Source organism: Patagioenas fasciata, chromosome 3 (genome assembly GCF_037038585.1).
Source record: "Patagioenas fasciata isolate bPatFas1 chromosome 3, bPatFas1.hap1, whole genome shotgun sequence".
In the NCBI taxonomy this organism is placed as follows: Eukaryota; Metazoa; Chordata; class Aves; order Columbiformes; family Columbidae; genus Patagioenas; species Patagioenas fasciata.
Window position 1 is genome coordinate 31,561,640 of NC_092522.1, and position 18,110 is coordinate 31,579,749.

At 38.6% G+C, this 18,110-nt stretch overlaps 1 protein-coding gene across 4 annotated transcripts in view; it reads left to right on the forward strand.

Moving 5' to 3' along the window:
• The window catches only part of MTA3 (metastasis associated 1 family member 3), a 131,288-nt gene that overhangs the window by 104,009 nt on the left and 9,169 nt on the right, over window positions 1-18,110 (forward strand). For 2 of the 4 annotated variants that reach the window (XM_071806052.1, XM_065835383.2), the window contains exon 18: window positions 4,753-4,907. The exons of 1 other annotated variant lie outside the window; for it this stretch is intronic. In XM_071806052.1, coding sequence (XP_071662153.1) covers window positions 4,753-4,907 — 155 coding nt within the window. Of the gene's footprint in view, window positions 1-4,752; window positions 4,908-10,219; window positions 10,248-18,110 lie in introns of all 4 variants that reach the window. One more of the 4 variants, XM_071806051.1, reaches the window with a different exon arrangement.

Here is an 18,110-nt window from a genome sequence, read left to right on the forward strand (position 1 = left end):
GTTTTGTGAAAGGTTTAATAGCAAATCAGGAGGTTCAAAAGTAATACTTGTGTTGTCTATTTGGTTTATTTCTTGTCCGTGATCCATTGTTTGATTTTTTTTTTTTTTTTTCTAGTAGCCTTCAGGTTTCTTAAATGAAATTCTATACCCAAAATTAATGTGTGCTGCATGCGAGTATCCACGTTTGTGACCGCATGCTGTGTGGAGACTCTGTTTTGTAGTTTTTGCATTCATTTCAAATCTCTATGAATAAGTAAACTAAACCAGTCCCAAGCCTTGATGCTTATTAGAGATATAATGCTAGTGCCTTTGCAAATAAGAATATTTCAGGTATGGCAGAACAGAATCAATACCCAATTTAACTTAACTAGTTCTACACTCATTTTTACACCATTTCCTGTATAATTCCGTCAAGGCAAAATATATTGAAACAATGAATATGGATTATTACCAACCCTCTGTGTATGTCTGATTTCTTCTAGTGATTTCTCCTCCCTCCACCCCATGTAGTAGATTGCTTTGCTTGGCTTGATTTATTTTAAGATGCAACAAAAATTTTAAAAATGCTAATTTAGGGCAGTGGGGATTTTTTTTGTTTATGAAAGGATGGGCAAAACATAAGAGATCATAAATTCAAGTCCACTTAGGAATTTATGATAATCCAGTTAAACATTCTTTCAGCCACAGGATAAACATTCATCATGAACTTTTACACTTGCAATGCCTTTTGGTGTTATGTATTTATTTCAAAGCTGGATGGCTTTTCAGAATCTTCAGTGGCTCTCAGTGAATAAATGTTTGGCCACTTATATGCCAGTAAAAGTTGAGAAACTTATAGACAAGAACCTCAACTGTGATTTGAGATCAGAGTCCCACTTCTGAGTTTGAACAAGATTGCTCTCTTGAACTTACAACATGCGTCTTAATGTCCTTGTGCTGGAAGTTCCTCGGGGAGTTGGGGAGGATAGGAGATTTACCCTCCCTAATAATGATGCCCTTTAAGGTGTTTGTGGGGTATCTTTATAGGTGTCTTTGGAGTAGTACCCAAACTTTGCTGGGTTGGTAGCTGCTGCTATGGGACATATCACATGCCTAGTGATGCTACACAGCTAATTCCTCTGTTGCCCAAATACAGCACAGCCTTAAGCCTAGTGCACCTTATATTGAAAGACCTGGATTTACTTACAGTTAAGCAACTGATTGAATTAGTAACCCTGTGCTGCTGCTTCCGGAAGATTTGAGAGAGAGAAACATATTCTTATGTAGTTTCTCCATGAAAGGGGCTATTGCACTGATTGAACGTTGGAGTTGTCCACTGGGAAAGGAGTGTGTGTGCAGATGGGAAATCCATGCCCCTGCCAGGTAAGTTTTGATGAGCAGCACTTGCAAACAGCTCTCAAAAACTGAGCTGTGTACCAGCCTGTGAGAGCAGTACCTGAGAATGGTGTCCCAAGATAAGTGTTTTACCAGGGGACAGGCGAAGCTATGAAGGCATTATGACAAATGGTCTTCCCATAAACTCCTCCTTGTTGAAGATCTCAAAAAGATTGCCTTTGGTCTCAGAGATCTCTGAGGGTGTGTTCAAGCCATGGCATAGAGACCTCCTGCTTGACAGGTGAAACTCTTCCCAGAGCTAACTCTGTGCTGGCTTAAATATTTGTGTTCTTTGTTGGATGTAACATTGCCCAAACCAGAGCTCCCTTAGCCTGGCGAGGTGTTTCTTTCAGGTTCACTCCAATATAGGTTTTCTCATGATGTCTTTTTGAGTGTGGAAAAATTTTGTCCTAGAGATACGAGAGATCTCAGTGAATGTACCCAGGTTAAGATGAGGATAAACTTGGGAGAAGGGAGTCACTCAGCACAGGAGGATTTATCCAACACAGAGTTAGCAAACCCTGGGTAGAGCTCCTGCTGCTCAGATGCTGTTCTGTGATCTCCTGCTGGTGTGTGAACTTTTAATACCAGTCAAAACACCAGCTGCTAATGGCACATGCCAGTGTTGTGATGGAATTATTGGAGCTTTCTGCATGAAGGGCTTCTGTGGTAGTACAGGTAGTATTCCTGGGACTTTCGTAACCTTTTTAGCATAGCTATGTGTTAGAGGGGAAAAATTTAAAATAATAATAATGATTAAACAAAAAAAGAAGTATTGTGTCTGAATGTTCATTTTGCTCTTGGTGTTGATATTAGTATTACAGTGTCATTGAATGCTCATATTCATATGCAGTAGTAAATATATTTTTTGAGAGGAACTAATGAGCTGATTTTCTACTCAAGAACTTCAATTGTTTTGATTAACTAGAAATTAAAGATAATACAGTCCCTAGCACAGACTGGAGAACAATGATCTTTTTTTCTCTTGTCCTTAAGTGAAATGTAATTAATATTTTCAAATAGCTTGAAAGGGCAGGAGGAGAAGGGAAATAAAAGAGAAAATTCTAAGTGATATGATGCAACAGAAATGAAATTATATTGTAACCATTGCACTGTTTTCTCTAATGTTATCTCTTGCCTTGAATAAGAGGTAGAGTCTAATAAAAGTAGACAAAGCAGAAGTTCATAACTAGTAACAAAATCTGTCTCTGCCAGGGGAAGAAAGTATTATTAAAAAAACACATACTTTTTCCATTAGGCTTAACTGTTCTTTGGAGTTTATGCCATAGGAAAACCACTTTTTGTACCTAATACGTTTCCTGAACATTTTTTGCTTACGCGTGGTGCAATGAATAAAGGAAACATACAGTGGTGTATTAGAAAGCAGCCTGGGTAAATGTATAAACCATTGTATTTGATAATTTAAACCCAATTCTGACTGGAGAATCATAGCAAAAAATTGCTCTTCAAGTCCTTGAATGTTCCTCTGTAATGTATGGTACTGGCAATTGTCGGGTAAAAATAAGTAGTGCAAAACTTGATGTAAGGCAGTGTTTTCCTCGCATAAATTCTTACTTTTTGAGCACTATCCACTTTGTACACTGAGATCATCAGTAAAATACCTTTATAAATTTCTAATTTCATCCAAACTGTGTATTTTATTCTGAATTACTTCTAAATAACAACTGAATTACTTCTAGTAGAATATCCTTTAGTTACTCCTCCTCACCAAAGCCAATACAAAAAATATGTGAAAACCAAACTGCATTCTAGACATAAAATGAAATTATGGAAAAAAAGAGGCAAATATTTAGGAGGACTACCAAGACGGATTTACAACCCTATGTGTAACAACTGCATTCACCATAAACCTTGTTTGTCTCTAAGGCATAGGAAAATAGGTTAGCTCTGAGAAAGCTATATGTGATTCACTCAGATTTGATGTCTTGTTGCTCTTGTTTGGTTTTGTTACATCAGATCTAAGGAATCGTACAGAAGATTGTTCAGTTATTTGCACTAAAGTAATGAACACTGGAATTTTTTATCAAATGCATTAAATTTGTCCTACTGGAGGGAGCAAATGATGTGGATTGGTGTGTGTTGAAAGTTGTGGCCTAATGTGAATGTAATACATCTGAATATGAGTGCAAGAATTATGCAGAAGAAATTAGGCCTTTGTTTTGTTTTGGTTTTGGCTGCTAGGTTTTTATGACATGATTTAAGAGATAGTTTTGCATTCTGTTCTACTCATCTTTGTGCATGTTACCGCCCCCTCCTTACTTGGTGACTGTGGAATTGGTCCCCTGATTAGAGGGTACTCCTGTGAACATGCAGCATTGTGCACATTTTAGGAATACTGCAAAAATACTGTCAGTAATGTGGATTACTGGTATTATTTCACCAATAAAATAGTACTTCTTCCTAAGAAAACATGATGTTGAATCCATGTCGGAGAAAGTAAGCAAGCTTTAATCTTTGCATAGTATCTTCCAACATGTGTGTTTTAATTAAATAGGGTTATTAGTTAGTCCTGCAGATAATCAGTTATGTGGGAAACAAGATCCGAATTTCCAAGATTAATGTATTTGTTGTGGGATGTTCTTTCTTCTGACATGTTACCTATAGATGATGTAGAAAACATTATTTTCACTCCTTTTCATATATCAGAAGGCAACTTCTCTCATTAGATCTGAGTACTTGATCTCATTCCAGGTAAAGGCTTAGTGGAAAATCAATGCATTGGTTTATGTTTAATGCTATCTGTATTAAAATGAATGCAGGCATATTGGAGTTAGCTCTAATATATAATGACTGGTGAGTAAACCTAAGAACCATGGTACCAGCAAGGTGATAGAAACCTTTGTTATCCTGCTTCCATTTAGGTTAACAGCAGGATCAAACCACTTGTTTTATTCAGTGACTTTTATTTAAAAATTAAGACAGGCGGAGTAAGGATCTATGAAATGAGAACTATGGATTTTAAAAAATTAGATTAATGCCATACTTAGATGAAGAAACAAGTTTCATGTCTCATTGGGTGAGATGCTTAGTTTTTGCTCAGGAAATGTGAATTCTCTCCTAAAATCAACAGGTTTATTTTGTGGAACTGCTTAGTTTATGACACTGATTCATACCTCAATTTCTCTTTGTATAAAATAGCATTAGCAACAGTTCATTATGTTTTTAAAGAGCTTTAAGGCCTGTGGATAAAAAATGTCAGTGCGCACAACGTGTTATCTGAGCCCCAAGTACTAGTTGAGAAGACTAGCTGTTTCTTGAGAAGAGTGCTGAGTTGTAGGCTGCCCCTTACAGCAGAATTAGTTAACAGAATTATGCTTATTCTCAGGCAAATATCTTTCCCTTTTATTATGATTTCAGCATGCTGCTCCCCATGTTCACATGACTAATGGTAAGGCCTTGCAGGCCAGTGCAAGTGCCATTAAGACAAGCACCATTCCAGTGATCAAGAGACAGAGGCAAAATTGGCTTGATGCTTCAGATGATGGTTTCTTTATAGCTACAGAAGAGACCAGGTAAGAGAAAATAAATTTAAGCAGGGAACGAGGCTTCGCTGCATACATGTCATTGATCCACTATTTGAATAACAGGTTTTGACATTATTGTTCAAGGTTGTATTACAGTAAAGCGCAATCAAAACATATGTCCAACTTGACACCTCTTGCATACTAATGATATCAGTATTTCACTAATTGGACTTATTCAGTCAGAGCTACTTCTCTGTGGCAAAGATTAGAACTTTTTAGTTGTTACTAATTGTAGCCCATATACAATGAAGTTTAAGGCACTTCTGATCCCTCACCGAAACATAAATGCATCCACATCATACGTTATACTCTAAAATTTTTAGAATTAGAAAATATATAGTGCACAACAGAGAAATTTATAGCAGATAAGCGTCTTTTCCAGGCTAGAAATTGATTTCCTTTAGAAGCAATTAAGATGGTCATATTTTCAGTCTTTCATTTACAGATTAATTGGTAAAATTTAATGAGCGTTTACTTTTCCCAGTAGAGCTCGATGTCACAGAAGAGTCACTAGTTTCCTGGAGGCCCCTCTGTTCTTTTCTTCCCCTGTTAAGATCTGGCCATTCCCTGATTTAATTCAGACTAAGACAAGGAGTTACAGTCTGTTTTTGTAAAATGTGGTTGCTGGGCCTGTTATTTAAAAAACATTAAAATCTTGCTAAGCCAGGGGATTATTACAGCAAGTAACATCAGACTGCTCAACACTTCTGCAATTATTTCATAAGCCTAGAAAAGCTGGTAGTTGAACAAAAACAAATAATAAAATGAAGAAAGAGAAAGAACATAGGTAAATTTAGAACTAACAGAGGAAAATGTGCATATTTAGTCCCATTTATGGTAGATTCAGCTAGGAGAGACAAAATACTAGTATGTGACAATTTGGTGGTTATTTAAGATCAATTAAATACAGCACTTCATTTTTCTTTTTGTATGAGCAATGAGACAATTCAGAGAGTGGTAGTAGGATGATGAGCTCTTAGGCTTCTGCTATCTATCCCAGATTGATAGCATTCACTATTTTGAGAGGTGTTTGATGAAAAGAGCTTAGTAGTATCAGATTAATCCCTAGTGACTATGCCCTCAAAGTGAGACTGGTAACCTTTCAAAGTTTTACAGAGAAGTGCCTGTCAGGGGATGAGATTAGTCCCACTCTGACAGTGCTTGTCTCTCCCCACTGATCTCAGAGGTAGCCCAGACAACTACTACAACTAGATGTTTAGATTCCAGGTGATTGAACTATGGTGACCTGAATCCTGCTTTTGCAAAACACTCATCTGTGCCAGCCCTGCCTGTTCCCATCCTGGGACACCTCCCTCCCCACTCCTGTGGCTGTGGGCACCACAATCCAGGCCAGGTGGCAAGGCAGAACAAACCCTGGTGTCCTGCTCCGGACCTCCGGTGGTAGTAAACGAGGGGCTCAGGTAACATTTGAAGTCTCTTGGTATGGGGAACATAGGGCAGTTAGTCCTTATTGACACTTCTTCAAACAGGGAAAGGCCTGAAGATGTTGTGCCTGAAGATGTCACAGTGGCTGGCGTTGAAGAAGCACAGCAGGGAACACTCAAGGACTGGTGAGGTTTGAGCCCCCCAGTACCTGTCCCCAGTCTGACCAGAGCTAACCTTGTAGGTTCAGTGCTGGTACATATCCATCCACCTTCCTTCTGTGGAGCAACACAGCAGGAGTAGTAGCTCTTCACTAGCATTAATCTTTAAACTGTAACCAGTGAGGGACAGCAGCCTTTTATTCTTTGAAACTTTGTTTCACATGAGATCTGGTCCTTCTTGCTCACAGAGATTTTCCTTTTTTTTTTTTTTCCCCTCTCCCTGTCATCATCCCATCCCCATTAATTCCTTCCCTACCTCAGGTGGTTTTCTCCTTTCCAAATTTTTCTTTTGATCCTGTCCACCTTTTCTCCAAGATCATTTAGAATAAATGGTCTAGCTCATTTTCCTCTCAGCCCTTGTTTGCCTCCAGCCTTTACAGCTTGAAGTGGAAAGCACTGCCTGGTTTCTCCTGCTAGGAATGCACTAACACCCAAGAAAACAATTAAATGCTCTTCACTTTAGTCCCTGACAGCCAGCCTGTCCTGTGATAGTTCATGGAGCTGAGCATGGCCATGACACAGTTGAATGCAATATAATTGCAATGGGAGGAGATGTTTGTGAAAAAGCAGCGAACAATTTATCTGCTCCTGCCACAGAAAGGAAGAAAAAAAAAAACAAAAAAGAAGAAACTAGTTGCCAGTTTGCAGCCTTTTAGGTGTTTAAATACATTCTGAACACAGCTCAGAAGTATTCATCCTGTATAAGTCAAGATAACAAATCATTCTTTAGGGCACTTGGTTTGTACTGTGTCAGGATCTAGTCTGTTTTATCGTGTGTATTTGTTCATTAAAGATGCATGTAAGACAGACACATATAATCATAGAATGGTTTGGGTTGGCAGAGACCTCCAAAGATCATCTCTTCCATCTCCTCCACTGTGACCAGGGACATCTTCAACTAGATCAGGTTGCTCAGAGCCCCATCCAGCCTGGCCTTGAATGTCTCCAGAGATGGGGCATCTACCACCACTCTGGGCAACCCCATTTGATGTTTCACCACCATCATCATAAATAATTTCTTCCTTATATCTAGTCTAAATCTCCCCTCCTTTAGTTTAAAACCATCACCCTTTGTCCTATCACAACAGGCCCTGCTAAAAAGTCTGTCCCCATCTTTCTTGTAGGCCCCTTTTAAGTACTCAAAGGCACAATAATGTCTCCCCAGAGCCCTCCCTTCTCCAGGCTGAACAACCCCAACTCTCTCAGCCTGTCCTCCCAGCAGAGCTGTTCCAGCCCTCTGATCATTTCTGTGGCCTCCTCTGGACCCTCTCCAACAGGTCCATGTCTTTCCTGTACTGAGGGCTCCAGAGCTGGACACAGAACTCCAGGTGGGGTCTCACCAGAGCAGAGCAGAGGGGCAGAATCACCTCCCTCAACCTGCTGGCCATGCTCCTTGTGATGCAGCCCAAGATACAACTGGCCTTCTGGGCTGCAAGCACACATTGCTGGCTCATGTCCAGTCTTTCATCCATCAGTATCCCCAAGTCCTTCACTGCCGGGCTGCTCTCAATCCCTTCATCCCCCAGCCTGTATGGATACCGGTGCTTGCCCCAACACATACTGATTACAGCAAAAGTAAAAATATTTTTTTAGTATGATTACAGCCTGCAAAAAGGAAATTATTTTTTAGTATAATGTTTTGTTTACAACAGTCCATGATAATTTTCATTTTTCCATCCTAACACATTTTTGTTTGTGCAATGAATTAAGGTTTAAGATGCATATTTCCATAAAATATCCAGTAGGGAGTCTAGAGGGTAAATTTTCTCAGCTAAAAAAAAATATACTACAATATTTGGTTGAGAAAGAAAATGTACTATTGCTGCTAAACTAAATAAGGTGCCAGTGTATTTCATGCTAACCAAGCCAAAGATGCATAACACAAGCATTCTGAAATTTATTATCAATAGATAAGATGATTATATGTATTAATGCCTATAGCTCTATTTAAGAAGGTATTTTAAAATAAATTACCATCCTTCCCCCTCTGAATTTAAGCACCAGTCATATTTCCGTAAAGTTAAATATTGCTCACAGATTCCAGATATTTCTAGTGATGAACAAGTAGGGAGCTAAATATTCAGAGCAGTGAAAATAATTGCAGAAAAAGTTAGCATGAGCATATATATCATCAAAACAAAATGACTGGAGTTTACTTCTGAAGTTCAACACACTTTAGATGCTGATCTGCTCTTCAGAGTAGAACAGGAATGTACTTTAAATCCATTGTAATGTGCATCCTCATACATTTCAGATTTTTTTTTTTTTTAAGGTGTAGCTATTTAAAAGCAGTTTGCTCGGCATAATTCCCATTTGCATTGCCCTCTCTCCAGGCCCAGCAGCCTCTGCACAGCTGGGCTGCACGTTATTGGATGCTGAGCCACAGTTGTTACGACCCCTGGCCAGTTTGGGGAAGGGACAGAGTGAGTTTGCATCTGCCAACACACTAGTGCCGTGAATGAATCACCCATATGAATTTCTTGATTGATCTATACCTATATGGAGAGATCTCCTCTTCTTGAATATCTACCAGCATGCTCAGTGAATTATGCTGAGGAATACAGAGGTCCCCAGTTTTGCTGTTTTGTCTGTGGTGACAGGCTGCACTCCATGCAAAAACCTTCCTTGTGCCTGTGTGAGTCCACCTCACTTGGGATTTCCACAGCTCTGTTCAGTCACAGGCTCAAAGCAGGGATTAATCGAGGCAGGAAACCAGGTGACAGTTCAAGAACACTTACCTTCACATTACATCATAATTTTAGGTTCACCTTTGCTGGACTCAAAATTTTTGTATTTCCCTTTACTCTTACCCTTTTTGAATGAAAAAGGAATTCTCATTCCCTACTGTGAAATAACTTGCTCAAGATTTTATTCCAAAGTGCAAATCTGTTTATGCAATTCGTTGAAAAATCACTCTTTAAAGAACCTTACATTTATCACTACTCACCAAGGGAGACTCCTTGCTGCTTTTTAATTTACTTAGATATTAACTGCTAGGATTCTCTTAGCACTAGGTACATGCTTTAGGATCAACCAAAAGTCTCATAACTAGAAAAGAACTTTATTCAGAATGTTGTACTAAATCACCTTTGCTATAAGGAAGCTTTTTTGAGTTTTATTCCCATTTCATTGACAAGCTGTAATGTGGATTCTTTTGTTGGCCCTGTTAGAGGTTCATGCAGAAAATTACTATATTATGTGAAATTAAATTCTTTATACTGAATCACCATTCTGGGAGTTAAAAAATAATTGAAAAAATGGGATAGTTCATATTATGGTCTCCAGAAGTCTCATGAAAATGTAAAATATCAGCTTAATATCTGTTGAGTTATGTAAGACATAATCATAATCTATGAATAAAATTATTAATATTGCTGTTGGATATAAAGGGAAATGTATCTATTGATTAAAACTTTTACCAGTTCTAGGTATGGAGTGTGCATACAGTTCCTATACACGCACTCTGTCCATAGGAGAACACAAGTGCATGCTAATGATCATGCTTGTATAGGGACAGCTAAAACACTGTGTGGAAAATGAAATTTCTTTTTCAGCGTTTGCATTATAAGAAATGTGTGGAAATGTTTGGCTGAATGGGTTATAGCAGCAGATTCCATATGCTTTCCCTTCATGGGCCAGAAAGCATATTTGCATATAGAACTGCAGTTGAATGACTCGATGCTTGTTTCCTTTCAGTGCTGAAGCAGTTAGAAACCTTCTCACGGTAAGTGCAACTCCATTGGGAATGAGTTAACTGCAACTGCTAAAATTAGAACATGATCTTTAGCTGTTACCAGCAGACATTGCTTCCTTTTTGCCAATAAAATGATTTGAGAGGCATCCCTGTGGCAGGATTGTATAGGCAATTTTCATATCTTTCACTTTATGTTCTCTCTCCAAAAGAAAAAGCATCCCTTGATTTGCTGAGGCGCTAGGTTAAGGGTATCACAATTGCTGTGATAATTACCTGATGGCATTCATTTTATTTCTGCATGTCTTGTGGCACACACAGAAAGCTCAAAAACAAACTTGCATGTTGAGAAAGAAGAGAATGTGAGGCTGACAACCATCTTTGGCAAAATCCTGGGTCTTCCCTTGCTGTCAGTGGTCTGGTTCTCTTGCAGAAGTCGGGGAGAGCAATACTGGTTCTCACAGCCCTGCCAGCTCCTGCATATACCACTAGCACTCTCTGCAGCGTAGCTTGCTCTGTGTAAACCCTAACCTGTACTTTTAAAAACAAGCTGAAAACTCAGGTGAACCAAACCCTTCTAAGTATCACCAGTCTTGAGAGTTGTGATTGACCTGCCCTTGACCCTTCTCCCTCCCACATGTGTTTTATACGATGAGTAGACATGGTCGGGCACAGTGTTTGAGTTACCACTTGTGGCCTGTTTACTGTGAGCAAGGGGAGAAGTGGAGGAGAAATTTAGAGCACATAGCTGCAAGTCTAGATCAGAGTTGCAGCACTAACTGCTCTGCTCCTTCTTCCTATGCACATATATAGTTAATGTGACAGAAACCTTCATAAGTATGTTTTAGGTATGTTTATTTTTTTTTTCCCAGTTGTCCCCAGCTGTGCAAAAAAATTGTTCACCAAAAAAAGTATTTTTAATATACACTCAGGGATGACCTCTGCTTTTCATAAAGATGAGGCAGTTTGATTTTCATTGGGATCCTGGTTTTGAATTTCACCATACTTGGATCCAGAGCACAGTGCATTTTCATTTCTTACCTGCATGGCATTGTGGCCATTAGACCCCGACCCTGTAACCGGCTGCATGAAGACACCTGGCTGCACCCTGGGAGCACCAGCTGCAAGCCTGAGAATGTGATGCACCAGCTTCTACCCTGTAACCAAAAAATCAGCCTCTAAGGATGTGATTTTCTGGTTCCTTTACTTCTGCTGTATTATATAGTTGTCATACATCTTGAAAAGCAGTGATCACAGAATATATCACTTAAAATTGTATCAAATCCTCATTGATAGGATTGCAAATATCTTATTGATTGGCTGCAGCTGAGTATAGATGAGCTGACAACCATTTCAATCACTGTGACAATAGTGTATATGGGGAGCCCGGGGAGGAATTTGGGAAGGAACTGTCCTTACTGCAATTCATGAGCGCTCCAGCTTGGCTGGCTACTACTCAAAGATGTTACATAGTAATGAGAATTAAAATCCATAGTCTAATAGTTCCTGGGAGCTATCATTTTGACCTTATTTAGTGCGGACTGTTCATGAATGCTACGCATTGTTCACACTTCTTCCTTGACCTGTAGCTGAGGTGCTGTGATACAGAATTGCAGCCAGCAATACGGAAACTAGATCATAATCTCTTGCCATTTGTTCCTCATTGAGCAGCTTTCGTGGAACTACGGATATTTTCTTTCACATGACTACTACATGAGTTTTTCCTCTGGCTCCTTTTACAGTACCTACTAAGTCAAGCTAACACTACTGTGATAATGCACAAGTTTGCTTGTAAAAGCAGGATCATTCCGTGAAGCTAAAATCAACTCATTTGAAGAATGTGATTTTTTTTTTTTTAAACTTATGAAAGGAATAATATATATAAAGATGGAAAACATGCATGTAACAAAACCCAAGGTTCAGTGTAAGTTGTGCCGTTAGTTATGGCTGATAGATTTGAAGACTGTATGGTATTAAGAGTTTTGCTTCATCAGTCTTCAGAACAAATGAAACACAACCATTCTGGTTTGGAGCGATGTATTAATCTTCTCACAGTTTACGATGAGCTTTAAGTGACATTGCAGTAAGCTACTCACCCTGTTTAAAGCTACATGGGAAGGGAGAAGTGTTGCAGTGGTTGGAATGCTTACCTAGGGCTTGGGAAAATGTGAATCAGTTCCCTGCTCCCTCACAGACTTCCCGTGAGACCTCAAGCAGGTCTTTTGCGTCCATATCTCCAAGCATTTTGATGCCAAAGTCCTCGTATCAAAATCAACAAGATGCCTAAATACTTTCTTTGCCGAAGATTTGAAGGCAATTGTCTATGTACCCTCTGTTAATTGCCTGGAGAATCAAAGAGCACTTTCTTCTTTCATGGGTCTGTTGTACATGGGACAATTCAGAAGCCTTACAGGGGATCTGCTTTTAGAGAAAGAAGATTTTATTACCTTTAATGGTAATAAAATCTCACGGAAATGCCACCCATAGTAGTCTAGAAGCTACTGACTGAAACTGAGTGATGTGTTAGTTTCAGAGTTGTCTCCACTGATTAGCAGGTGAAAATTAATTAGCGCACAGCTTCAGTGATGACCGCAGGGAGACTGAGGCTAAAAACAGATGGTTGGAAATGACCTACTTACTGCTGCCTGAGAAGTCACACCATTGGATCTTGTAAAATGATCTTGTCTGATCCTACCCTGTTGTGAGCAGAAATTCAAATATGCTGCCTCTCTATGGGGGCTTAGAACCTGAAGTATATTTTTGCACTTGCATCTTAGTAGGAGCTTTAATATGGTTAATTCACAGGATTTGGCTAAAGAGACACATTTAGAGGTGTTACTCAACCACTTGCAGTCTTCTCTGCTCCCTTTGATGAAAGTCATTTTACATTCAGACAGTAGCTGCACAAGTAGCCAGAGCATTGTACATTTGGGAAGGGAAATATAATTTCTGAAATGAGACTTTTTGCAAAATTTTATTGTCTTAGGAAACCTGGGGGGAGGGAAGAACTTAATTGAAACACTGGGATAATAGTAAGTGCATTAAGGATTGTCTTAAACACAGGTGTTGGTGGAGAAGCTCCTGTATAAATACTTAACTCTTCCATAAATCTTGTTCGCTTTGTTAGACCTTCCAGAGCCAATTCAGCAAAGCTCTTGAGTGCATGCCTGACTCCCACTGAATACAGTCTGTCAGCAAAAGTACATCATGTAGTCAGTAAAATGCCTTAGATGTCAGATGTTAAATTGAAATCTCATACAATTCTTTTAAGCTGTTTTCTTACGGTTCTTGACAAATTTTGAATTTCCTGCAGTATGGTTGGCCATTTCAAAAGGTTTTCCTTCAGAAGCTGTCTTTTGTGTTTGTGCAGAGGATTTGATGTAGCTGAACCCAATCCTTTTTACAGGATGTTTTCACTGAAAGTCTTGGGGCTTAGTTTTTTGTTAGCTTCCTGCTCAGTTTTTTTCCTAAATCCACATCCCCAGTGGGAATGTGTCATCTTGTAAGATTTGGTTGTCTTTTACTGTGGTAGTTAAAACCAATTTGGTTTTGAACAAGAAGAAATTTTTCTATGAAGAAATATCTGTATGGGAAGCCAGTTTCTCTTTTGAAGCCTTTGGAAACAGACAAAATAACAATAAAAATGCTAAATTGTCAGACCAGCAGAATCTTCTGTGTATTCAAGTATCCGAGAAAAGGTAAAGACAAGATTAATTATACAATTGTTACCTATAGCAAGGGTAGAGTAGCACTAGTTTAGGACTAAATATGCCTCAAGCACATAGCTGTTGATGATTGTAATCCTCAAACACCGCACAATATCAGTCTTCAGTTATCTTTTTCCAATTTTAGTGCCATGTGAACAATAGTAATTTTAGTGTAAACTGAGCACAGGCATAAGAATTATTTCATCTGAAGGCAGAGGGATACGCAGCAATAATGTGCATGTAGATACAGAAACTAGGGAAGTCCCGTGGTGAACAAACTGTTGCTAAAGTTAAATGGCAAAGATGATGATAAAACTATACAGTGGTGAACATGTTCAAAAACATGTCAGCAATCCTCACAGTCTTAAAATTCACACACAACTGCCCACTAACTTTCATTTATAAGTTGTTGTGTATTGGATTCTTCATTTACATTACAGGACTAATTCTGAGTTATGTCTTGGTGGATGTATTTAATAATTTATTCTTATTATATTCCCCTATTGTTTCTGGTTTTATTTTGTTTTGTTTTTTGTGTTTTGGTGGGTTTGTTTTGTTGGGGGGGGGGGGGGGTGGTGTTTGGTTTTGGGTTTTTTGTGTTGGTTGGTTGTTTTTTTTTTTTAACTCATTAAGGTCTTTTAAATGCATGACCCTCTGGCATTAATATAAATAAGGCTGTGGAAAAACAAATGTTATGTGGTCTCTTTTTGTGAATAAGCTTGCATAAGTAACTACCTAGGCATTTAAATGTAGAATATAATGACTGAGATTCTGAAAGCCAATCACAGAGATAACAGTTCTTGTCAGACATCTAAGGAGATGTTTGGCTGTTTGTTTTCCTTACTTGTGTTATGGATAGCGGCTCAAACATTTACCTGACAAAATACAATGAAAGCATTGTTAGTGGAAAAAGCACAGATCCGAACGTTAAAATTCCTACATTGCCTCTGTTGTTTGATGATACCAGACAAGTAATTTAACCTCTGAGTAGCTCCACCTTTTTGTCTGTAAAATTGAATGATATTGATGTATGCCTATGCTTAAGGATGCTGTACAGTTTTTAATTAAGCAGTCCAGCAAGTGCTATGAGATGCTGATATGAAAAGCGGTGACTGTAGGAGTGAAGAGCAGGATGAGCATCAGAAAATGAACTCTAATAGACCTTTGGTAACACGAATATTAAATATATATATATATATATCTGTATCTATATATATATATATATATATATATATATCTCCAATCTTTGAAATGAAGCTGGCCTTAGAAAATAGCATCAAATAATTCTGTGGCAAAGCTTTCTCTGTTGATGCCACAGTGCAGATTTCTAATCCATATTCTGCATCTGAGCTTCTGTGTGCAGAGTAAGTGCCGATTATGCAAGAGATCGATGGTGTGGAGCAGAGCCCCAGGGGAATGTTTTGTGAGGGAACTTTTGTTCTCCAGCTGTTTCTGGTAAGACTGATTAATTTTGGTTTTCAGCTGTTGCTTAATAGCAAGTAGCCAGAAAGCCAACAAGCTCCTGCAAATATACTCTATGTGTACCTGTATTATTCCAGGAAAAGTATATGCATAATTGATAAAGAGGAAAAATGTTGTCAATTTTTGAGCCTCAGATAGTATTATAAGCAGTAATACAGCATCCAGGCTGAAAATCTCAGATGAAACCTACTTTGAAGTAATCAAACAGGGTAAGGAAAGAGAGAGGGAAAGAAAGAGAGAGAGAGAGAGAAAGAAAAGATGAACTAATGGAAAGCCATACAAAAAAGTTTCTTATCCTAATAAATAAAATGCTGAAGTAGTTAAGATGGGGTGTTTGAAGTGTGTCAGAGTTGGAAAGAGCAACAGAAATAAATTATCTTCTCCCCTCACCCCACCCCCGGAACATATAATGGAAAGGTTTCTGTTATCTTGGACTTAAATAACCATATTTAGTTAGGAAAATATTTTTGAAAGTTTTCAACACAGTATTTAATGTTGTTGGGGAAATGCCACTAAATACTTAGAGCCCAAGGCGAGAAACAGAACTTGTGTATTCTGAACGTTTTCGTCATCTTAAAGACTGGGATAATGCTTGAATTTTGAATTAATATGGAAGATGTCTGGGGACTAGTTGGAAGCAACGTTGTGTTCCACTCTTAGTCAGCTCTGATGCACATTCTCTCCAATTTCTTGCTGGTCTTAGGAAAAAAAATTAATGCTGCCATGTGGTTAATATTTTCATGCAATAACACGTGACGTTTAATCAGTATAGAGAGTCGCCATCCTTCTGCAGGATAGCTAGATGCTAATAAAAATCCCTACTGGTAGAGGATAAAGTTATGGAGTGTAGGAGTTCACCCACACCCTGCTGATACAGTTAGGAAGAATAAAGGGTTTGCTTTGAGATCTTCTGGCATTTGCGAGCTGTAGGAAGCTTTCTGGCTCCTTGGATTCCCAGGGTGCCTACGTATTGACATATCTGCAGTGATCTTGTGTGTGCGTTCATGGGGAGGAGAGGTTAAGCAACTCTTTCTTTGGCAGAGCAGGCTTAATGCCTTGCAACCTCTCAAGTCGATGGTAACTAGAGAGAGGCTAATGAATTTCAGATAAGGTGCAGAGCAGCTGTCCCATAGCTCAGGTTATGCGTCTGTTGAAGCCTGAGCCACTGGGTTTGTTTTTCTTTAAGGAGTATGAATAATTTACTCTTTACCCATTCCACCGAGCTACCTTTGCTGGGACTTATTGGTTGTAATCCACTGTACAAAGATGGACACTGTGGTGAAGTGCCATGAATCCAAAGACAGACCTTTCTCCCTTCCTTTCGTTGAGCTCTATGGTGTCCATAATTCCTACCAACTTGATCAAGGTTGTATTTTTTTCTTTAAACTGTGTGTACCACAAATCAGTCTGGTGGGGGTCTCCACGCTGCTGGTTTCTGTGAGAAATCAGCGTTGCACTGAAACTGGAGTGTAATCATTTCTGTCCTGGCCATCTGCAGTAGGTGACTTTAGTCTCTTGGTGGTACGTACCAAGCTCACAGAGGAACTGGGAGGATAACTTCATTGCTGTTTGTTAAGATTTAGATTCAGTCATCATATGATGACTGCTGTAAGACAGCACTTCTTGAATTTCTTCTCTCCGAGCATCCTAAACCATTTTAAAAAATTAATGAAATATGCCATTTTCAGGGAAAATGAAAGCATGAAAAAACCTGTTGAACGAGGTGATTTTTCCAAAAGCCATGGCAATTGTTTGCAATAAAACTGGATATAAATAATTTCAATAATGGGTTAGGTTCTAGGCACTCTAAAAATGCACACAAAGAGATGGTTTCTGCTCTGAGGAGATTTTGATCTCAGTAGATTTTAAATCAGCAGCAGGTAAAAAGACACGGGTAGCTCATGCCATGCAACAAATCAGATGTGACACAGTTATAGAAGTCTGTGCTTTAAACACTTCACCTAGATTTTTCCTCCCTGTAAAGAAAACACTCAAAAACCCTTTATTTATTTCTTCATATACATATATATATATATATACACACATATATACACATAGTAGCTATAAGCTGTTGTTCTGAAACACAAAACGTCAGAGAAACCCTCAAGGTGGTGCAATGCTTGAAAATACTATATTAAGCTGCTTAGGAAGATCTGACACTGTAATTTGTAACTGGTGTATCTGTAAATTATTGTTCACAGAGAACAGTTTTTCTCCATAAATATTTATACTAAATTGGAAGATAAACACCAGCAAAGGAAAACATTTCCTTGCTAGGAGGAGAAAAATAAGACAAGCTCTTAAAACATTTAAATGATGCTGGCATGTCTGCAGCAGCATCTCTTTAATCTTATAAAGGTTGTACCACTCTATCGGCCATCTGTATGAGTTTTATAATGCAACTAAGTGGCTCATGGCAACTGCTTTCTCATAGTCCAATGCTTATTAAAACACTTCCAATTTGTTTTATAAATGAAAATTTCACAAAGGAGCTTAATTTTAAAAAGTGTATGAGTGTCAACCCACTTCAGCCTTCCTCCTAGTTTCTGTCATTTTGAAATTAGATTAAAACTTTAATGGAATATGGGTAAGCTTTGGCTCAAAGTCCTGAGGAAAAAAAAAAAACCTGTCTAAACCAGCAAGCCACATAGTTAAATAAAATACTTCTCATTTCCACACAGGTAGAAATGTAGGAAGTGCTGGGAGT